The sequence below is a fragment of the Chiloscyllium punctatum genome, chromosome 4, assembly GCF_047496795.1.
Source record: "Chiloscyllium punctatum isolate Juve2018m chromosome 4, sChiPun1.3, whole genome shotgun sequence".
NCBI lineage: Eukaryota > Metazoa > Chordata > Chondrichthyes > Orectolobiformes > Hemiscylliidae > Chiloscyllium > Chiloscyllium punctatum.
Window position 1 is genome coordinate 42,797,846 of NC_092742.1, and position 23,901 is coordinate 42,821,746.

A 23,901-nucleotide genomic window follows, 5' to 3' on the forward strand; every position below is an offset into this window, starting at 1 on the left:
TCCAGTATCCTGGCCAACCTTTATTCCCCAGTCAACATAAAACAAAAACAGGTCATCATAGAGACAATCCCGCAGAAGCACTTCACTGTGCTTAAAGAAATTCAGCAGTCATTGAAGTGTAACATAAACTGAAGTTTTTTCTTTTTATAATGCAACCAGTTCTGAGAACTAAATAATTTGGAGAATTCATTTTAAATATACACTACTTGTATTATTCCTGGATGAACATAGAACAGTACAGCACAGAACAGGCCCATCAGCCCACGATGTTGTGCCGACCAAGGATCCTCATGTATGCACCCTCAAATTTCTGTGACCATATGCATGTCCAGTTGTCTCTTAAATGTCCCCAATGACCTTGCTTCCACAACTTCTGCTGGCAACGCATTCCATGCTCTCTCAACTCTCTATGTAAAGAACCCGCCTCTGACATCCCCTCTATACTTTCCTTCAACCAGCTTAAAACTATGACCCCTCGTGTTAGTCATTTCTGCCCTGGGAAATAGAGTCGATAGCCAGAGACTATCTATGCCTCTCATTATCTTGTATACCTCAATTAGGTCCCCTCTCCTCCTCCTTTTCTCCAATGAAAAAAGTTCGAGCTCAGTCAACCTGTCTTCATAAGATAAGCCCTCCAATCCAGGCAGCATCCTGGTAAACCTCCTCTAAACCCTCTCCAAAGCATCCTTGTCTTTCCTATAATAGGGCGACCAGAACTGGATGCAGTATTCCAAGTGTGGTCTAACCAAAGTTTATAGAGCTGCAACAAGATCTCACGACTCTTAAACTCAATCCTCCTGTTAATGAAAGCCAAAACACCATATGCTTTCTTAACAACCCTGTCCACTTGGGTGGCCATTTTAAGGGATCCCTCTGCTCCTCCACACTGCCAAGAATCCTATCCTTTATCCTGTACTCCGCTTTCAAATTCGACTTTCCAAAATGCACCACCTTGCATTTATCCAGGTTGAACTCCATCTGCCACCTCTCAGCCCATCTCTGCATCCTGTCAATGTCTACAACAGTCCTCTATACTGTCAACAACACCTCCAATCTTTGTGTCGTCTGCAAACTTGCTGACCCATCCTCCAATCCCCTCATCCAAGTCATTAATAAAAATTACAGACAGTAGAGACCCAAGGACAGAACCCTGTGGAACACCACTCACCACAGACTTCCAGGCAGAATATTTTCCTTCTACTACCACTCGCTGTCTTCTGTTGGCCAGCCAATTCTGTACCCAGACAGCTAAGTTCCCCTGTATCCCATTCCTCCTGACCTTCTGAATGAGCCTACCATGGAGAACCTTATCAAATGCCTTGTTGAAGTCCATATATACCACATCCACAGGTCGACCCTCATCAACCTTTCTAGTCACATCCTCAAAGAACCCGATAAGGTTTGTGAGGCATGTCCTGCCCCTCACAAAGCCGTGTTGACTGCATTTAATCAAACCATGCTCTTCCAGATGGTCATAAATCCTATCCCTCAGAATCCTTTCTAACACCTTGCAGATAACAGACGTGAGACTTACTGGTCTCTAATTGCCGGGGATTTCCCTATTTCCTTTCTTGAAGAGAGGAATTACATTTGCCTCTCTCCAGTCCTCAGGTACGACTCCAGTGGAGAGCGAGGATGCAAAGACTTTCGCAAGTGGCGAAGCAATTGCATTTCTCGTTTCCCAAAGCAGCAGAGGACAAATCTGGTCCAGGCCTGGCTTAATGTTTGACAAAATTTTCAGCACATCAGCTTCCTCTATCTCTATCCATTCCAACATGCACACCTGCCCTTCAAAGGTTTCATTCACTACAAAGTTCATTTCTTTCGTAAAGACAGAAGCAAGAGACTCATTTAGGGCTTCCCCTACCTCCTCAGACTCCACACAAATTCTCTATGCTATCCCTGATCGGCCCTACTCTTTCCTTGACCATTCTCTTATTTCTCACACAAGTGTAAAATACCTTTGTGTTCTCCCTAATCCGTTCTGTCAAGCCTTTCTCGTGCCCCCCCACCTGGCACCACTCAGACCATTTTTGAGCTCCTTCCTCGCCTGCCTGTAATCCTCTAGAGCTGAAAATGTGTTGCTGGAAAAGCGCAGCAGGTCACGCAGCATCCAAGGAGCAGGAGAATCGACGTTTCGGGCATGAGCCCTTCTTCAGGAATTCCTGAAGAAGGGCTCATGCCCGAAACGTCGATTCCCCTGCTCCTTGGATGCTGCCTGAACTGCTGCGCTTTTCCAGCAACACATTTTCAGTTCTGATCTCCAGCATCTGCAGTCCTCACTTTCTCCTAGAAGATGTAATCCTCCAGAGCTGAGCTTGACCCTAGCTTCCTCCACCTTACGTAAGCTACCTTTTTCCTTTTGACGAGAAGCTCCACCGCTCTCGTCATCCAAGGTTCCTTTATCTTACCACTTCTTGTCTGTCTCAGAGGGACATATTTATTCATCACTTGCAACAACTGTTCCTTCAACAGTCTCCACATGTCTATAGTGCCTTTACCATGGACCAATTGCTCCCAATCCATGCTTCCTAACTCATGTCTAATCGCATCGTAGTTTCCTCTTCCCAGTTAAATATCCTCCCATTTTGCCTAATCCTCTCCTTCTCCTTCTCAATAACTATGTATTTTCATTTCTTTCTGAATAAATGCACAAGTTTCAGGACCAACAATATCAAACCATGCTAACTAAAATAAAATAGGTTTTGCAGCATTTGTAATTTATGGGATCCAGGAAAGGAAGCATTGCTACTATATGTGACTGCAAATCTTTAAAACAATTAAGAAATTTATGGATGATTTTGCTCGATCAACAAATTCAAATAACCACTCCAACAGACTTCAAATGGAAACAAAATACTGGGGAAATTCCACAGGTCTGGCAGCATCTGACAAACAGTCAACACTTCTAGACCTGTTCAATTTCTTCAGCATCCAGTTTTTGTTTTACATTAAATGTTTTCTTAAGTCATTACACCTGTTGTGTCTAAGTGTCAAAATAGAGAGCCAGCTGCAATCAGCATTTTGCTCAAAGGAGGCGATAGCCTAGTGGCAGTGCTGCTGGATTGTTATTATAGAGACCCAGGTAATGTTCTCAGTTCTACCCACAGATGGTAGAAATTGAATTCAATAAAAATCTGGAATTAAGAGTCCAATGATTACCATGAACCTATGGCTGATTATCGGAAAAACCCATCAGGTTCACTAATGTCCTTTAGGGAAGAAAATGTGCCATCCCTTACTTGGTCTACATGACCCCAGACCCACATCAACATGGCTGACTCTTAACATTCTTCTCGGCAATTAGGGATGGGCAATAAATGCTGGCCTAGCCAGTGATGCCCTCATCCTGTAAATGAACAAAACAAAAGCATTGCCATTGTGCAACAGCTTTTCTCTTCAGAGACAGTTTTTCAGCACTGTGATTTGGTTTTAGCACCTTATGTGCAGACACTGCAGGCCAATCTTGTCAAGCAAAGGTTTCAATCACATATCCGTGTCACCACAAATTTAGCCTATTTTGATATTGTTTCACGTTACACCAGTGTCATTTCATCTCTATTGCCTCTAGACTTGACCATTTCCATACATTCTTGCATGATCTCCCATATTCTACCTGTATGGACAATGGTCATTCAAAAGCCTGTAGCTCCTGCCCTTATTCATAGAAAGTACTATTCACTCATCATCCTGGTGCTCATTATAATGCCTCTAAGTTAAGCAACACCTTGATTTTAAGATTCTTAACCCCATTTTCAAATCCATGGCCTCAGCTTTCATTGTCTCTAATCACGTTCAGCTGAATGCATCAGATTTTGAGGGGATCCCTTGTGATGCAGCGATAGTGCCCCTAGTCCTGGACTGGACAGTCCACGTTCAAGTCCCACCTACTCCAGAGGTACATATTACAATCTCTTAACAGATTGATTAGAAAAAAAAGTGAAATGCGTCACATTCTGGCCTCTTGACGCCAAGTTTTTCATTGTTTCACTGTTGGTAGCTTCAGCTACTAGGACCCAAGATCTGAGATATACTCCTCACACCTCCCTTCCTGCTCTTCTATCTTAAAGACACTTCTTTACACTATCTCTTTGACTCAGTTGTTAATCATTTAACTCTAACTACTTCAGTAGCTCAATATTGTATTTTGGCTTGTAATGCTCCTGGAGACCTCCTTAGGATGTTTTATTGAGAATATGTATAGGTTATGAGAAGGTAGGGAAAGAGTTAAGTTTTGTGAAACAAGAGGTTCAGCTGAGCATGACTCGGATCAGATAAGAACTTGCAGTTAACAGTGGGTGCTGGAGGCAAGGGTAATAGGTTAATAAGATGGAAAAGCATTCATGTAGAGCCATTTAACAATATTGGAAGCATTCAGTATGTAAGATCAGTTTAACAAGGTGAAAAATATTCATTATGTGAAGCCAGTTAAGGTTAAGAACATTCATTGTGTAACAGCAGATGGCTTAATCTTTACTACTGACATTCACTGATTGATGGTCACCCATCAATATGTATGTTGCCTTAACTGGATGCTCCTCCCTGTAAAATGACTGCATAATTCATTAAGAAACTGCTGCTCGAGAGAGAAGACTGAGAACTCATGTCTCTGTGCACATGGGCAATCATTCTCTCCCCCTCCAGGGCCTAGAATAAAGATGAAGGAGGCAAAACCATACTGTCTCTCTGAGGGTTTTGTTTCAACTGAGGGCAGGTGGGTGGGAACAGGACAACATTATAACAAGTAAATTTAAATAACATACTTCATTGTTTTGTTAAAGAAAAGACAAAAACAAATTTTCCTGATATTGCAAGTTTAATGAAAGATGTATGAAAGGATGCAAATATTGTTATTTACAAATGGGCAGATACCATTCTGAAAAGAAATCCAAATAACCAGGTTTCTAAAATGAGACATTTTGATACCAGCTTATTCACATAAATCCATTTATTTTCTTCTTTGCATTTGTATCTGAAGAACGTATCATGCAGGCAATATGAAGTTACCATATTGCTAAATTATAATCTTGATCATGGCTTAATTTTTAAAAAATGTTATTCAAGATACTTATGATATTTTTAGTGCAGCTTTGTCAGTACAGTCCAAAAATAATCCCACTGCTCTGAATCTTACTTTGCTTAGTTAAAAATCACACATCACCAGGTTATAGTCTTAACACTTTTATTTGGAAGTACTAGTTTTTGGAACACTGCTTCTTCATTAGGTAGATGTGGAGTAGGATCATAAGACACAGAATTTATAGCAAAAGACCACAGTGTCGTGCAACTGAAATATACTGAACAAACCTAGAATGGTGTCTTATGATCCTGTTCCACAGCTACCTGAAGGAGCAGCACTCCGAAAGCTAGTACTTCCAAATAAACCTGTTGGACTATAACCTGAGAGAATTTCAATTTTGTCCATCCCAGTCCAACATTGCCACCTCCACATCATCATTCTGCTTAAACTATTAAAACTGCTTCATCCATCATTCAACAATTCTAAATAAAGAACTCCCTCAATTTCACTTCTATGACAATTTTAAAAATTGTTAAACCCCATCTCTGCTCCAGTGGATATAATCTCAGTACTTTGTTTCACTTCATAAAACAAAAGCAGGCTAAATGTCATCCGACAAGCTATCAGAATGCTCAATTAAGTGGCAAAGTGATATGAGATGTCATGAACTACTACACAGTTGTACTTACTCACCAATAATTTGCTTATTGATGCTCAATTCGGATTCTGCCAGGATCACTTAGTTCTGGACCTCATTACAGTTTTGAGCAAAAGAGGTGAATTCCAGGACTAAGGTAAAAGAAACAAAAATAGCCAGACCAAGGACATAACTGGCATAATAGTGACAACAGCAAGGTCACAGTCTGGATATTCTGCAGTTCTAGAAGCCTTTTCAGTATTTAAAAGGTTACAACTGAAGAGCAAGAAAACTGTCCACTGGAGACCATCACAGGAGATGGTCACATTAACACTTAATTAGTTTGACATAGCCAGTTTAAAAAAAAGCAGTCTGCTTGACTGATACCCAGACACTCAAACATTCACTCCCTCCAGCTTCTGCACATTGTACACTCTGTAATCAATCTAAAAGCTGTACTACAGTAACTCCGAATGCTTCTTCAACTGCCTCTACAAAATCCATAGCCACTACATCCCTAAAGAACAAGGGCAACATGCGCATGGGGATACAACAAACATGCAATCTTCTGACATTGAATTACACCACTCAGTCTTTTATTTTTAACAGGTTAAAATCCTACATTTCCCTACTGAGCATCACTGTAGCCATTTCAATGAAATGCAGACTAATGCAATTCAAGGCAGATGTTCACACTTTCAAAGGCAAGAAATGCTGTCCTTGCCTGCAACACTCAATGCCACAAATGAATAAAAAACAACTTCCCTTGTGAATCGATGGTACTAATATTGTTTCTTTAAGGCTTTTAAAATATCAATCTGCATTGTAAATATAATCTAATAGTTGCTTTTATTTTGTTCTTATTTATTAAACTCAGAATTCTATGATTTAATCTACCTTGTGTTTCAATATAATGTACTTATACACAGACCCATTCATTTATACATAACGCCTTTCAGACTCTTATCCAATGAGCTTCTTAACTGAAAATGCATCATACCTTCCCAGAAATCAATCTTTAACTATTCTATCCTGACAAATGATTATCCAATAACTGTTGTTCAAAATCATGAAATAGGATATCCAACTACGTTCACCTTTCCTGCCATTCAATGTCTGAATCTCTCAATTAGAATTCCACCTTGCCAGAGAAGTCAAAATGTTTTAAAGAAAGTCAAATTACATTCATTTCTCACAGCAAGAATTCTCCCTTCAAACTTCCTGCAGTCTTTTAACATAGCTGATCATGTTATCCTCCTTCAACAACTCTCCTTTATCCCTCATAACATTTTGCAACTTTGGGCGATCAAAAGTAGTTGCTGTTTTCTATATCCAGAGCAGCCAAAACTGAAGTGTACAAACTTCACAGCTTTGCCAACAGAAGTCCACTTTTCCATACATCTTTTGGACTAGTCATACTTGATGCTGTCTGACTAAATGTGAAGAATTGGTTCCATGGATACCTTGTCAAACAAGATGCACACGAAAGGTTGTGTACCAAACTGAAGCCTGACACTGCAGTGTGACAACTTTGGGGCTTTATTTTTAAATTTTAAATTTGTTGTCAGATCTTGTGAAACATCAAAAAGCTACACAAATTCCCAACTTAATACCAATTGTAATTCCTAACAAAAATTATACATGGACCGATAATTGCATCTTATTCTTAAGGAGCATGAAATAGTGACTAGGACGTGAGGGGAGAAAATGAAAACAGAAAACAGAAATAATCACTTCCAGCAACATTACGAAGATGAAAATGGATTACATTATTACTGCATCGACATTGATTCAGTAGTTCAAGCTGTATTTCAGTCAGCACTAATCACTAATATTTCAGGTCAAGTCCACAAATTTCAATTTCTGTTTAATTAATTACCTTCATGTTATACACTGTCTACCTTGAAAAAAGCATGCATCCAACCATTTGACCAATTAAGAAATGGTAAGCATGTGGAAACAAAGCACGCTAAATGTAAGCAAGCCTAAATTTTAAAAGACAAAATCTTTCAGCTAAGAATGTCTAGTCTGCAGTTTTCAACAAAATTGGAAGAAACTTGAAAACAGTGAAGATTCCAAAATTGAACATAAGCAACAGATGGCATTAATTCTGGCACTTCTAGACATATGGCTGAAAGGAGAAAGGTCATATTTATTGAAGTGTTTGGTATATAACGAGATGAACAGTTTATGCTTGAAAGAGTAAGAGTAAGCTGCTCCAATACGGTGGCACGGTGGTTAGCACTGCTGCCTCACAGCGCCAGAGACCCGGGTTCAATTCCCACCTCAGGCGACTGACTGTGTGGAGTTTGCACGTTCTCCCCGTGTCTGCGTGGGTTTCCTCCAGGTGCTCCGGTTTCCTCCCACAGTCCAAAAGATGTGCAGGTCAGGTGAATTGGCCATGCTAAATTGACCGTAGTGTTAGGTAAGGGGTAGATGTAGATGTAGATGTAGGGGTATGGGTGGGTTACGCTTCGGCGGGGCGGTGTGGACTTGTAAGTAATCTAATCTAATACAGTTACAACTGGCATCGACCAATGTGGAAAATTGCCCAAGTAAGTCCTGTATATAGAAAGCAGGACAAATTCAACACTGCCAATTATCACCCCATGAATCTACCTTTAATCAACAGTGCTATCAAACAGCACCTGCTCAGCAATAACCTGCTCAGTGATGCCCCAGTTTGGGTTCCACCAGGGACACTTCACTCCTGACCTCATTACAGCCTTGGTTCATATATGGTCAAAAGAGCTGAACAAGGGGTCACAACCCTTGACGTCAAAACTGCATTTGACCTACCGTGGCATCAAGGACCCTGGCAAAGCTGAAAGCAATGGGAATCGGGTAGTAAACTTTCCAGTGGTTGGCGTCATATTTGAAGCCCAGGATTGTTGAGAGATCTTGGAGGTCAGTCATCTCAGCTCCAGGACATCTCTGCAGAAGTTCCTCTGGGTAGTGTCCTAGGCCCAAACTTCTTCAGCTGCTTCATCAATGACCCTCCCTCCATCATAAGGTCAGAAGTGAGAATGTTCTCTCATGATTGCACAATATTCAGCACCATTCTCAACTCCTCAGATACTGAAGCAGTCCATGTTCAAATGCAACAAGATCTGGACAATATCCAAGCTTGGGGTGACAAGTGGCAAATAACATTTATGCCACACAAATGCCAGACTATGACCATCACTCATAAGAGACAATGTAACCACCACCCCTTGACATTCAATGGTGTTACCATCACTGAATCCCTCACTATCAACATCCTGGGGTTATCATTGACCAGAAACTCACCTGGACTCACCAAATAAACACTGTTGCTATAAAAGCAGGTCAGTGGCTAGGAACACTCCAGCAAGTTATACACGCCTTGAGACACCAAAACCTGTCCACCATCTACAAGGCATAAGCCAGGAGTGTGATGGAATACTCCCTAAGTGCAACTCCAACAACACTTAAGCAGCTTGACAACATCCAGGACAAAGCAGCCTGCTTGATTCTCACTACCACAAGCATCCACTCCTTCTACCACCGACGCTCAGTAGCAGCAGTGTGTACCATCTACAAGACACACTACAAGAATTCAACAAAGAACCTCAGACAACACCTTCCAAACCCACAATCGCTTCCATCTAGATGGACAAGGGCAGCAGGTATAAGGGAATAACACCACCTTCAAGTTCCTCTCCATGCCATTTACCATCCTGACTTGGAAATATATTGCCATTCCTTCACTGTCGCTTGGTCAAAGTCTTGGTATTCCCTTCCTAATGGCATTGAGAGTCAACCCATAGCAGGTGGACTGCAGCAGTTCAAGAAGGCAGGTCCCCACCACCTTCTCAGGGGAAACTAGGGTTGGGCAATAAATGCTGGCCAGCCAGCGACATCCACATCCCACAATTGAATAAAGTCAATTAAGAATTAAGAACCTCAGTCATGGGTAAGATCCTGGAATCTCATTGTGTGGAGGATGAGATTTCTGAATACTTGGAAACTTATGGTAAAAAGGACAAAGTTAGGATGGTTTCATTAAGAAGAGATCGTGCTTGACAATCTGGTCGGCATGGACAGGTTGGACCGAAGGGTCTGTTTCCATGCTGTACATCTCTATGACTCTAAGTAATGAGCAGGTCAGATCAAGGAGAGCCAATGGATGTCATCTACCCGGACTTCAAGAAGGCCTTTGACAAGGTGTCTCACAAGAAGCTACTGGGTAAGATAAGGGCATATGGTGCTAGTAAGGATAAAAGCTTGGCTGTCTGGCAGAAAGTAGAGAGTGGGGATAAAAGTGTCCTTCTCAGGATGACAGCCGGTGACAAGTGGTATTCCACAACGATCTAGATGAAGGAACTGAGGGTATTCTGGTGAAGTTTGCAGACAATACAAAAATAGGTAGAGTGACAGGTAGCATTGAGGAGGTGGGAAAGCTGCAGTAGGATTTGGACAGGTTAGGAGCGTGGGCAAAGTAGCAGCAGATGGAACCCAACTTGGGAAAGTGTGACGTCATGCACTTTGGTAGGAAGAATAGAAGGATGGACTATTTTAGAAAAGGGGAGAAAATTCAAAAGTCTGAAATGCAAAGGGATCTGGAAAGGGATATTTCAGGACTCTCTCAAGGTAAACTTGCAGGTTGAATCAGTAGTTAGGAAGGCAAATGCAATAATGGTATTTATTTTGAGAGTACTTGAATACTTCTGAGACTCTATATGGCTCTGGTCACACCACATTTAGAGTATTGTGCAGAGTCTTGGGTCCCATATCTCAGGAAAGACGAACTGGCCCTGGAGCGTGTTCAGAGGAGGTTCATGAGAATAGCCCCAGGAATGAAGAGCTTAACATATTAGGAATGTTTGAGGACTGTGGGTCCGATACTCGAAGTTTAGAAGAATGTGGAGGGTTGGGGGAATCTAACTGAAACACACAGAGTACTGAATGGCCTAGATAGAATAGATATTGGGAAGATGTTTCCACTGGTAGGAGAGACTTAGAGTAAAGGGAAGACATTTTAGAATAGAGGTAAGGAGAAACTTTTTCAGACAGACAGTATTGAATCTGTGGAATTCATTGCCATAGAAGGCTGTGGAGGCCAGGTCATAGAGTATATTTAAGACCGAGATAAATAGGTTCTTGAGTATCAAAGGGATCAAGGGTTTTGGGGAGAAAGCGGGAGAATGGAGTTGAGAAACTTATCAGCCATGATTGAATGGCAGAGCAGACCCAATGGGCTGAATGGCCTAATTTCTGCTCTTAATAAAGAAACTAGGTAAAGTTGGAGTAGTAACACACCCAATCAAAGGGGACACTGATGTAATACTCAAATGATTGTGATTCAGGGGGTCAGGAAGGGGAATCAGTTTGGGTGTTGGAATTGTATGAGAAATAAATCACTTGTGGGAGTGATCTACAGGCTCCCTAACAGTAATCATCATGTAGGACGAAGTATCCAAGATGATACATTAGGTGCTTGTGATAAAGGGATGACAGTAGTAATGGGTGATTTTAATTCACATATAAAGTGAAAAAGTAATATTGGCAATAGTAGCCTCAATGAGGAGTTCACAGTATGTATCAGTGCACACACTTATGGAAGCAAAACATTAAGGCATAAGCTTACTTCACCATTCTATCAGATCATGGCTGATCTGTACTTGACCCCCATCTAACTTTTCTCAATGCTATTACTTACAAAATACATTAATTTAATTGAGTCGAACGTTGCTTTACGTCAAGAACAGCTAATCTCAACCCACTTCCGATCTTCAGCTCATGCCTCCAGATCTGAAACAAACCTGTTAATGAACTGTGGATCAAAACGTACACTAAGTTTTACCAAAAATGAGCCACAGTTTACTAGTGCGTAATTCTTACTACTGATAATTTGTTCTACCACATCAGTAATGCCCAAGATGGGCTGTAATTAACCAGATTAGTTATTTCCTTTCTTATCGCTATGATATTCATAAGTAATTTTGTACAGTATGGTAGGTGCAGCTGAAATTGTGCAGTATTTCCTGCCAAAGATCCACTAGGCCATTTTTGATATAAAGTCTGGCACTGGAAAAAGTACAGCAAGTCAGGTAGCATCTGATGCTGCCTGATTATCTCTGCTTTTTCCAGTGCCACACTATCAATTCTTGACTCTCTAGCATCTGCAGTCCTCACTTTCTCTTAGATTCCACAAGGCCATTCCTATTTGAATCTTTTCCTCCATTTTCAACCTTACTATTAGCAGTATAAAAACTGTCATAAATCTGCCAGCCCATCATTAGCCAGACAGACACTTTGTTACAGGGACAAAGCTTAGTGTAACGAGTACTGAATGGCTCCACACAGTTAAGAGGCATGGTCAACATGAAATCAGGACCAGTGGCATATAAACTTGATTAGAGACAAAAAAAAAACCTTCAGATGCTGGAATCCAAAGTAGCCAAACAGTATGGGAGATGGTGGCCCGATGGGCCATGGTAGGGTTGTGGCCAAGGGGGAGGTAGGACATGGTGGTGGAGAGCTGGCATTCAACCTCTGCGAAATAGAGGTCCATCCTCAGGCTACCACTGCTTCGCCTTTGTCAGCAGTCTACTGCATCCAGTGCTCCCGAGGTGGTCTTCTCTACATTGGTGAGACCAAATGTAGACTAGGTTGCTATTTCACAGAGCATCATCGATAGGCTGAAAACAGCCAGCCTGACCTCCCAGTTACCATCCATTTCAATTCCCCTTCCACTCCCTCTCTGACATATCCATCCTCAGTCTCCTCCAGTGTTGCAAAGAATCAGACTGCAAACTGGAGGAACAATACCTCATCTTTGCTGGAGCAACCTACAGCCTGGAGGATTTACATCGAGTTCTCCAATTTCAAATAACCTTTCAACTCATTTCCCGGCTCCCTTTCCAGCACCACCTCCTCCCTTCCATTTCACCTCCTGCCTCACTAGCTTTACTATCACCCCAACCTCATCCTATGTGCCTTTGCTCTTCTCCCTGCCTCCTTGGCCTGAACTGCCCATCTTGCTTCCCACCTATCTGCTTCACCCTTCCATCACAATAACTCCCTTCCTGTCTCCACCTGTCACTAGCCCACCTACCTTTGCCCCATCCCCACACTGCCCCTATTTATTTCTGAGCTCCCTTCCCCCTCCCCAATCCTGATGAAGGGTCTCGACCTGAAATATTGACTTCCCAATCTTCTGATGCTGCCTGACTTGCTGTGTTCTTCCAGCCTAGTTTGTCTGCAGTGAAATATAAAGTTCAGACAGGTGAGACAGCCCTAAACAAGCATGTGAAAAAGCAAGAATTCCCATACAGTGTGGGAGCAAAGGGTGCGCTACATCTTGGTAACATATGAAAGGGTGCCAGAACCCGTGGATTCACCCTCTCCATCAAGTGTTGTCAAGTCCTCTGCATCAGAGATGGAGATAATAGCTTTGCAACAGAAAGAGAGAAGCAAATTCTACTCAGGCGATCCTGGTGTAGAGGTCAGCTCTCATGCATTACACACTGCATGCATCACGGGGTCGGAGAAACTTGAACTGGTTCTACAACACCCCATGGGGGCTCTGCCCAAGAAAGGACTAGCCTATGTCCTCAGACTCCGCGGGGAAGGGATGTAGTCTCTGTAATAAGGTCAACCGGCTGGACCTTATAGAATATTTGGTCCCTGATTGGATCAAATTATCAGCCCCAAACAGGGAGCCCTGGCTAACATATGAAAAAGGAATGCGTCAGAGATTGTGACACTCTGGTACCTTACTCTAAATGAGGCAGCCCTAAAGTCAAGAACTGTTCCTGTGCAAATAAAGAGTGACTTGGTGATGGAATACCTGGCAACGAATTATCTTCCTCAATTTAGGTCTAAGGAGGACTCTTTTGCTGTCAAGGGTCTGCATACCAGCAATAACTTCAAAGGCTTGTCAGCCAAGATCCTGAAGAAAATTTGAACTGTTTGGCTGAGGCTTAACTTTGATTTTGGGGTTTTACTGTGGGCCGCCCTCGAGTCCCTCTGATCAGGGTACATCCTAAGTGAGGCTATACAATTGCCTTCAATCAAGTTGTGTTCCCCAAGTTGAGTTAGGCTGGTAACGGTGTCCACTTCCATTGGAATACCCTGCAACTCACATGCTCCATTTACTGCATTTTCCAATGATAAAGGCTGATGTAATGACTGTTTGAAGTCCAACTGGGCTTCAGCTAATAGGAATTTTTGTATAGTTACCTCATTAATCCCACTCTCATCGCCATTCAAAGAGCTCCGCAGAGGCTAGTATTCTGTCACCAAGTTGCCCTGCACACAACAACAATCCTCTGACACTCACTTTTCAAAAAACAAATTAGCTAGATTAACCGTTCCAATCAAGGAACTCATTTTCAGAGGTCCAGCTGGATGACCCTGTTACAATCACTACAAAAAACTGGTGAGGACATTTATTAATCTGGAGTTCTCCCATCTCATCTGTTACCATTGCTGCATCCTAATTACTATGAAAAGACTTCAAGTATCAGTGTGAAAGCCTTTGCTTTCATCTAGTGTCTTATTTTCACTTGGCTGATGGCTCCATAGGATGTAGATTAATTGACATTCTTCCTGGGTACTGGATTCCATTTATGAATGATTGTGAGGCCAAAAAACCCATTATAGTTATACATACATAACCCTCCTTCAGCTAATAAATCAGTAATGCTGCACGCTGAGGTTGGAAAAAGCAAGGGCAGAGAATGGACTTGAGATGCTGGAACCTGATGACCAAACCTAAAAGGCAGTGCAGATATCATTACAAGTGAAAATGTATGTCAATGTTACAAACTTTATTAATGAAATTAATGAATATCTCACCAGTGTTTTTGAAGGTGCTATCCTGAAGCTGCAAACTCTCTTCCCAATCATTTACAGTTATATTACACTTTCAGTAACACAAATAGGCTGTACCACGATTGGATGAATATGAAACGTGTTTTCTAAAATGTGAACTTTAAAGTGTGTGTTGGCTATAATGCGATTAAATCAGCAACTTTTGTATAGTGTGGGGTCGCACAAGAATGCAATTATCGTGTAATAGCAGAGCTACCTGTAGTCGACACCAACAAGCAAAAACATCAAACACTTCCATTGATCAGCATTCTTCAGTTTTATAAGCAATGTATCTAAATACCTAACAATACCCCTCAATTTAAGAGAATGCTAGAGAATTGAACTTCATGCTTGGCGCTTCATAGGACATTGCTTTGAACGCACCTTTTGTGGCACAGTGGTAGTATTCCTACCCTTGGAACAGGAGGCCCAGGTTCAAGTCCCACATGCTCCAGAGATGTGTAATAACATCTCTGAACAGGTTGATTAGAAAAATAGATTGCTTTGAACTTCACTTGTGCTTTATTTCCACTGTAATAGTTCAAACTATTTTTAGTATTAACTTCTTGATGACACAGACCTACTTATGCTGTAGACAGTTTCACTAATGGGGGAAGAGACAAATGTAGCAACATAGAGAAGGAAAACAAAATGCCATCTTGTTAAATTTTCACTAAGTGGTTGAAACATTTTTCATCTGTGCATGGTAGCAGCTTGCTACCTTTTTTTAAAAAAATGCATACTTTCAGAGAATGTTTTAAACTGTAAAGCTTACAACTGATAATAAAGACTAGCAGAGCATTAGAAGTGCTAAATTCCCCATCAATGGAGAATCCTCAATTCCCCATGGAGGTTCGCAGAAGTTTAAGTAGATCAGCCTTATAAATACTCTAGATTAAAGTCAAAAACTGAGTATTCTACAGCATGCAATTCATCATGACTTCACCTCTCTGGATGGTTGATATGGGCAACTGCACAGCTCCCAGGACAAAGCAGTCTAATTGACTGTCGTCCCACCTACTCCCTTAAATATTCATTACCGTCACCACCAGTACTGCAGAGTGCAGCAATAAAACGATTCACTCACAACAACTCATTAAGAATGTCTCAGAAGGTCCTAACAATCTGAAATGTCTACCACCTTGAAATACATGGCCACTTGTCACATAGGAGTACCAGCACCTGCATGCGCCCCATTATATTGTTATGCACAATATACATTATATTAATAATTTAGACAATAAAAATGAATGTAATATCTCAAAACTTTTAGATGACACAAAGCTGGGTGGAAGATAATGCATTGAGGAGAATGCAGAGATGATTCACTGAGATTTAGACAAGCTGAAATGAGTGGATAAATGCAAAGAAGATGCAATATGTGGATAAATGTGAGGTTCTCCACTTTGGGAGCAAAAACACAATGGCAAATTATCTGAATTGCTATGAATTGATGGAGGGGAAAGTGCAAGACCTGAATGCCCTCACCCACCAACTGCTAGCAGGCACAGCAGGTGGTAAAGGCGGAAAATGTTCTGTTGGTCTTCATAGAGAGAGGATTTGAGAAACAGGGAGTGTTGCTGCAATTATACAGGGCTTTCATGAGACCACATCTAGAACAGTGTGTTCATTGTTGGTCTCCTTAGTTGAGGAAGGATGTTTTAACCTTAGAGGGAGTGTAAGAAGTTGAATTGGTTAGGATTATCTTTCATGGAATTCAGATGAATAATGGGGGGGTGGGCAGGGGGTTGTCAAAAACAAACTTCTAACTGGGCTACATAGGGTAAACACAGGAAGGACATCCATGATGGCAGGGAAGTCCAGAACCAGGGATACATTCTGAAGATGTAGTTAAACCACTCAGACTGAGATGAGGAGAAGTTTCAACCACAGAATGGTGAGTCGGTGGGATATGCTACCACAGAAAGCAATCAAAGTCAAAATATTGTACGATTTCAAGAAGTAAAATACAGAACTTGCGGCTAAAGGGATCATTAAGAGTATGGAGGAAAAGCAGGAATGGGCTATTAAGCTGGATGATCAGCCATGAACATAATGAATGATAAAACAGACTTTAAGGGCTGAATAGCCTACTCCTATTTTCTTTGTCAACGTCTATCCCAAATGGGAAAAAAAATCTACTTACCACTACTGGTTCAAAATCTCAACCTAACAGTTTTAGGCATACCTACTCTATAATGTAATATAGTGGCCAAAGACTCATTACTATATTTTCAAGGGCAAAAATGCTGCTCTTACTAATGCTGACCACTTCCTAAAACACAAATAACTCAAAAGCTGGGTGACATTGTAAATCACTGCAAAACTGATCTTTCTGCACCTGCATCATTACCCCAGTTTCCCAAGGATCTATCCTTGCCCCCCTATTCCTCGCTTACATGCATTGATTCTCTCCCTCTTCCTAGCAACTCAGAGGCTGAACCAGCCAATTCATAACTTTGGCGTAGTATTTACTGAGAAAAGCTACCATGTCAACCCCATATTTGTGCCAACATGACCTCCTACATTTTCATCTCTACCTTCACTTGACTCTGCGTGCCTCAACTCATCTGCTGCTGAAACCTCACCACACTCCTGGTCAGACTCCACCCTCCATAAACTTAAGCTCATTCAAAATGTATCTGCAGTCTAACTCATATCAAAACCTATAGATAAATCACTCATGATTTCTGGTCTACAATGGCACCTTTTACGTAGTATCTCAATTTTAAAATCATCTCCTTGTGTTGCTTCACTGCATCTTCTCTCTGTACACTCTTCTAGCCCCATAATTGCCTGTATTATCTGCATCCCTTCAATTTCAGCCTTTTGATGATTTAAAGTGATTCCTCTGTTGGTCGCCATGAATTCAGCTGTCAAAACCCTAAACTCAACATTTTCTATGAACATTTCTTTCACTCTCATCACTTAACAGGCCTCTTAAAACCAACCTCTGAGAAAATAAAAAGCTTGATCAATGTTGCTTAGAGTCAAATTTTGCATAACACTCCCATGAAATGCCTTTGGATGGTTCACTGCTGAGGTGCAACATAAATATAAGTTGCTGCTCAGATGGAAACTAAGGCCATTTCTGCCTGCTGCCCTGATTCAGAGCAGCATAAAAGATCCTAAGGACCGATTCAAAAGCACCAACATACTAATCAACACCTTTGTCACTTTACTGTGTTGTGACATGGAGACAGAGCCGAACCAAATCAGCGTTTCTACTGCTGTATATGCAACATAGTAAAATTAAATGCAGGTTACCCCCAATAATTACTTCAATGATTCCTAATCAGACTTTTGAATAATAATCCCAAATGCCAGTTTTGCATCTCAAACAAAGACTTAACTGTTTATTAAGTACACAATAACTTTTGCAGAGGAAAAATTAAAGTTAAGCTGATAAGATGATTAACACGTATGCTTTAAACCCAAGACATTTGTTTTCAGCCCCCATTCACACAAAAGACAGACAAATGGACACACACACAGTTGAAGAGATAAATAAAACTTTTAAAAGTCAGATTACTCAAATAGCTTTCACAACGTATTGTTTCACAGATAAAGATGTTGACTCTTGGTTGTTTTCCTGAAAGGCATCACTTTTTCCACTCACTGAGGTATAGTCAGTAATGCTTCAAACTCAGTTTTCTCCTCTTCAGACTTCCTGAAGCTGTGTGGCAGATTAGACAGGGAATTTTCGAATCTTCACGCTGTCTCAGGAGCAGACAACAATGCTCTCTCTCAAAACATCATTAAAAGTTTAACCTCAATTCTAGTACCACCACGGCAGACTATTCGAGGCCTCAATTACCATTCAACAAGTGCCATTTGCTTGAACACAAGTCTCTTTCAGACTTGCCAGCACCAATTCTGAAGTACTGACCTTGTTAATACTCAACATCTGCTGTTTAAAACATAATGTTCTTCCCAGTGTCGCTGTGTCTGTTGGAAGCCCTTTGATCAAGGATCAACCTAAAATTTGCCTCCAAAGCTTGTTTGATCTCTTCTTTTGTTTTTACCACAAGGTATTTTAACGCCCACAAGTAATTTCAAGCTCTCAATTCAAAACTGTAAAGGAATAAATTTCAAAATAATAAAACTTTTATAGGTGAACCATCTAGATCATTCTGACTGGATATATTACTACCTGGTATGGCAACTGTACCATTCAAGATCGGAGACGATTAAAGAGAGTGGTGAACTCGGCCTGGATAATCACAAATGCCAACCTCCCATCTACAGAATCCATCTACCTGGCCTGCTGTCAAGAAAAGGCTGCCTGCATTCTCAAAGATCCATCCCACCCTGGCACTGTTTTTCTACAACCTCCACCATCGGGGAGAAGGTACAGAAGCCTGAACACACACACCCAGCTGGTTTCGAAACAGTTTCTACTCTTCTGTTGTTAGAATACTGAATGGGCTCACAAACCCTTAACATTCGCCTGTACCTGTGTTTTTGCCATTTATTTACCCGTTATTTACTGTTTGCCTATTTTTAATTATCTATGCTACTTAACCATGTGATCTTTGTCTTGCAAGCAATACGGGCAGCTTTTCACTGTACCTTGGTACATGTGACAATAAATTCAATCCAAAAAAATCAGTATATACGCACTGATAGGGTGGTGAGTGGCTGGTTGGGACTTGTACTGTTCTTTGTGAACAAAAGATTTGAAGGCAGTTTTCCTCATTGTCACGTAACAGTTACTGGAATAACTTGGGTACGCGCATGGCTGGTTCTCAAGTACAGGTCTTCAGTAGTACAGATGGCATGTTAGTCAAGGCTTTGAGCCTTGGACATGTTCAGTGTCTTCTGCCATTTCTTGATCTTAGTCAACTGAATGGGCTGAAGACAGGAATCTATGATGAGGATCTGAGGAGGAGACTGCTGGTTGAAGATTAATGAAAACTTTTAGAATCATATTTTGCACTGCAAGGCAGGCTCTGCTTTAACTGATTTTTTAAAAATGGAAACTGCATTCCAAAAATAATTTATTAAGTATTTTGGATAGATGCCCAAATATGTGCTATAATGTTTACAGGTGCATTTAAATAAACTGAATTAAAGCTCAAGTTTTTGGACAAAGGAATCTTTACTAAATGAAATGAATTTGATAACCTTTTAGCATTTAACAAAATACTGTCATTAGTTGCTGCACTGCACTCAACTTTACAATATTATTGACAAAATCGGTGAATTAGAATGAATAGAATCTGTAGTTTACAAGTTGAAATATTAATGTTTCCAAACTATATCTGGGAAGGGTGAAAGCATCAATATTAAAACACCTTTAAGAAATATTTTGGCCTAAGAAGTTTTGAAAGATTTTCTACAGGCTCGTTATCAGGGTCAATGAAACAAACAAAACTAAAATGTGTACTAAACATCAGATATGGGAACAGTGTAAATGGTTTTGGATAGTTTCAACCCAGTTTCTAATAATATGGGTCTACAGCACAAAAGCTATCACTAATTTGATATTAACTGGCAATATTATTCAAGACAGGCTGATTAAAAAAAGTAACACTGCTACAAGATAAAGTACCAAGGTTTAGACTGAAACATATTCAGGTGGAACAGGGAATTCTGATAACCTTGTGCTTTCTGATCTCTGGGTTTTTTGAAATAATGCCATGTGGCATTAAAGTATTGATACCCCTGACTACAAAATCTTAAACATAATTTTCATGTTGCTTTTTTAAAAAAAGTGAATTACCGTATGTTTTAACTTATAGAATCCCTACCGGGTGGAAGGAATCCACAATAATTCTCCGAACAGCATCCAAGAACACCTACACCCTACCCTATTGCTGCATTCCCCATGGTTAATCTACCATCCACATAACCCACATATACCTGGACACCATGGGCAATTTAGCATGACCAAGCCATAATTTTGGAAGTGGCGAGAACCAGAGCACCTGGAGGAAATTCATGCAGACACGGGGACAATGTGCGAACTCCACACAGTCACCTGAGGGTGAATTCAAACAGGGTCTCTGACGCTGTGAGGCAGCAGTGCTAACCATGCCACCTCTGTTCAGATGCATAAAATAAAGTGTGCATAAATTGTGCTGCCAAACTCATGGAAATAACAGATGTATTTTAGCTAAAAATATTAAATTAATTTAGATGCACCAATAATTAGAATTTTGATTTAATACTTGTCACATGTTTGTTTCTTCATTAAAATATTGAACATGTGACAAGTAATCAACCTTGTGCACTCATATGTTTTTTTTAATTCAATGGCTTTAAAAACTGAGCAACAGTTGGAATGTTTTAAGTCAAAATTGAATGTTTATTTCTCCTTGTGATCAATTTACTGCCATTACAAAAATAAAATGTAGTACTGTTACAAAAAAAAATCAAAATCAGTTGTGGGACAGTGCCTTTAAAATGAAAAACATTAATAGCATTCTTTTTCTAAGACAATATTTGAAATTGTAGCTCTGTGAATGACATGTTATAAATATTTATTTCTTGTGCTAAATAACATGCTACACATTAATTTTTTTTAAAAACCATTACTTGCAAAGACTTGCCCTGCCTTCAATTATTTGTAGATCTTAGCACCAATATAACATAATAAACTTACAATTTAACACAATAAGTCATTGAATCATTACAAATTTGAAACAGATTAAATATCCAATGAAGTGTTTGCCATAATCATTCAATTCACCCTAGATTTGATGGAAGTCCCAGAGGATTAAAAAGTCTGAAATGCATTCAAAAAATGTGTGCAAGGACATGGTCACTTTAATTAATGAAACAATTAATAGACAAATTCTTTAAGAAATTTGAATTAAAGGGAGCCAACACAATTCCGAAAAAGCTAAAAGTTAGGCTGCAGTTCGATTGCTTGCCGTAGAACAAAGAAGATCGTTGGATGATAGAGGTATACATGATGATAGATCAGGTAGATTAAGAAAAGCTGTTTCCATTACTTGATGGTACAAGTATTGGCGACACAGTTCTGGGACACAGATATGGGGAGAGAGAAGGAAGAACAGTTTTTGTTTAATCCAAGTTGCACTGACCTAAAACTCGCTACCTACATGGGTGGATGAAGCGAAGACAATTAATGATTTCCAATAGAAATTGGATGCCGACGTGAGGTAAATAAAACTTACATGGTTACACGGATTGGGAAAGAGACAAACTGATTGTTCTGCAGAGTGTGAACATGGATCTGATGGCTTGGTGGCATCTTCTACATTAAAACCGGACTTCAACTGTTTGCAACATATTGCAGAAATCCAGTAACCAAGAATTACAAGTTACTCTGCAGTCAATATAGAAAATCCTAGTACTTATAGTTATGCAGCTGTTTCCAAGTACTTTCTTTTTAGATGTATGAGAAAATGCTCAAGTTCTACAGTAATGATAACATTCTTTCCATTGATTGTCAACCATTTTCTAACTAGTCAGAGTGAAACTGTTAACTGCACAGAAATTCCTAGTATCACATTAATTTTGATGTGCAAAGTATCTGCAACTTCTAACCACAATTTAAACAGGACTGGGAAATACCGTCCACATCCTGGACTGAGAAAGTAACTAAAACTTGAAAAGTTAACATTGCAGACTTGCAAATAGCCAGAATCATAATTCATTTTGTTTAATATTAATTTTGAAAGATACAATAAATAACCTTAAAATACTTTAGTTTAAATATAATCATTATATCTGATCTTTAAGAAGGTTTTTCAATATTAGTGTTTGCAGTTACTTTCAGGGTAGCCAGTTAAATTCATGACCACACGCAAGTGCAAAATATCACGCATTACGAAACTGGCTTCCACTGCAAAAACTATTTTTAATAAATGATGGTAGTTTTTTTTAAAAATAGCTTTACTTAGTATCTGCCCATATGTGGAGCACTGTCAATTACAATAGTAAGTTTTAAATTTTTGAACGCATATCCAATAAACATGAATCACAAATTAGGGAAACTTCCTTTTTGAATAAACAGCTAAATTCTAACAGTAGCTTTCAAATACTTGGCTAATTATAATTCCTGGATAGGTCCCATCTTGTACACAACATTCCAAAAGTTTGGAAAAAAACAAGCAAAACACTCGGAGCTTGAAATACATTCAGCAAGATAACACCGAGACTCCATCAAAACACTTGTAATGATATATTAAATATGAAATATATGTATTTTGCTTTAAAAGGACAAGACCGAACTGAATAAATGAAACGGTGCAGATTTTTCTCCCGCACTTGATAAGTAAGCAGGCAAAAAAAAAGTTATGTTACAAAACAACCTCCGAGAAGATCCAAACCTGGGCTAAAGCCCAGCCCCCAACAATCACTCTACCTCTCCTAAAGGCTAATGACCTCACTTCCTTTGACATCAGCACGCTTAGTTGGGGGATGGGACAGTGACAGCAGAAAGCAGCAAACTCAGATTCAAGATAGGAAGGAAATGCTTCAATGAACTCGAGCTGCCTTACTAATCGTACAATTGAAACCTATTACAGAATTTGCTCTTCGATTTTAAACAATAGCAAAAAAACGCCCTGATGGAATACAGGCTTCAACAGAATTGCTCTCCAAGTGCGCACTTCCTTTATTTCTAATCTCCGCTCACAAAAGCACCGCACGAACAGATAAGCAAGCGTAACATTCCACTGCCGCATACATTATAAACCCACCTCGAAAGTGAAGGAGGCCCGTGGGCTGGAAGGGCCCATTCGAACTGGCTGCATCCACCACCATCCTGCTACCAGCTCTGTTACATGTCAACATCTAGCCTATACCAGCAGAACTAGCTATTCCTTAAGGCAAGAAAGCAGCTTCCATTTTAGCACAAAACACTAAGAAAATGAAGCTACACCGAAGGGAAGAGACTAGTTAGTGATGTCAGCACCTCGCAGAAAGCTGATTGGGTAGTAATGACTACATTAAATGACAGTAACAAACTGCAAATAGAAAAACATTTCTGATTGGCCATCACTGCATTCAGTGTATACATTGATCAGATTACTGTTCAACTCTGTTCATTACCCAGGTTTAATTTGGAGCAAGAAATTAATCCTTCACAGGAAACACAAATTTTAAATATCAGACTTGATTTCTTGGGGATATACATCATTTCAGATTTTGAGAGATATTCATTTTCATTATTGTCCTCTCAAGTCCCCTCTTATTTCAAATGAAAAATCCATTTCACATATTCCTGAATCCTTTCATTAGATCACCATACATTGTTCATCTGTAACGGGAGATTAAAGCCCATCAGGCTTTGGAAATGTCCAGTTCAACCAAACAAATCAATTTCTAAGCAATGGCACTAGTCTTAAATGACCGCGATGCATTTTCACCATGTGAGGTTTGAATCCATTAGATTAATTGTTTCACCTTCAAACCTGACATACCAGTT

The 23,901-nt window shown here is 40.1% G+C and overlaps 1 protein-coding gene across 7 annotated transcripts in view; it reads right to left on the reverse strand.

Moving 5' to 3' along the window:
- Positions 1-23,901, reverse strand: part of ppp2r5ca (protein phosphatase 2, regulatory subunit B', gamma a) — a 179,917-nt gene that overhangs the window by 85,073 nt on the left and 70,943 nt on the right. The window contains exon 1 of one of the 7 annotated variants that reach the window (XM_072568497.1): positions 23,174-23,373. The exons of 5 other annotated variants lie outside the window; for them this stretch is intronic. In XM_072568497.1, coding sequence (XP_072424598.1) covers positions 23,174-23,267 — 94 coding nt within the window. In that variant the 5' untranslated portion in view covers positions 23,268-23,373. Of the gene's footprint in view, positions 1-23,173; positions 23,374-23,901 lie in introns of those variants that run through there. One more of the 7 variants, XM_072568496.1, reaches the window with a different exon arrangement.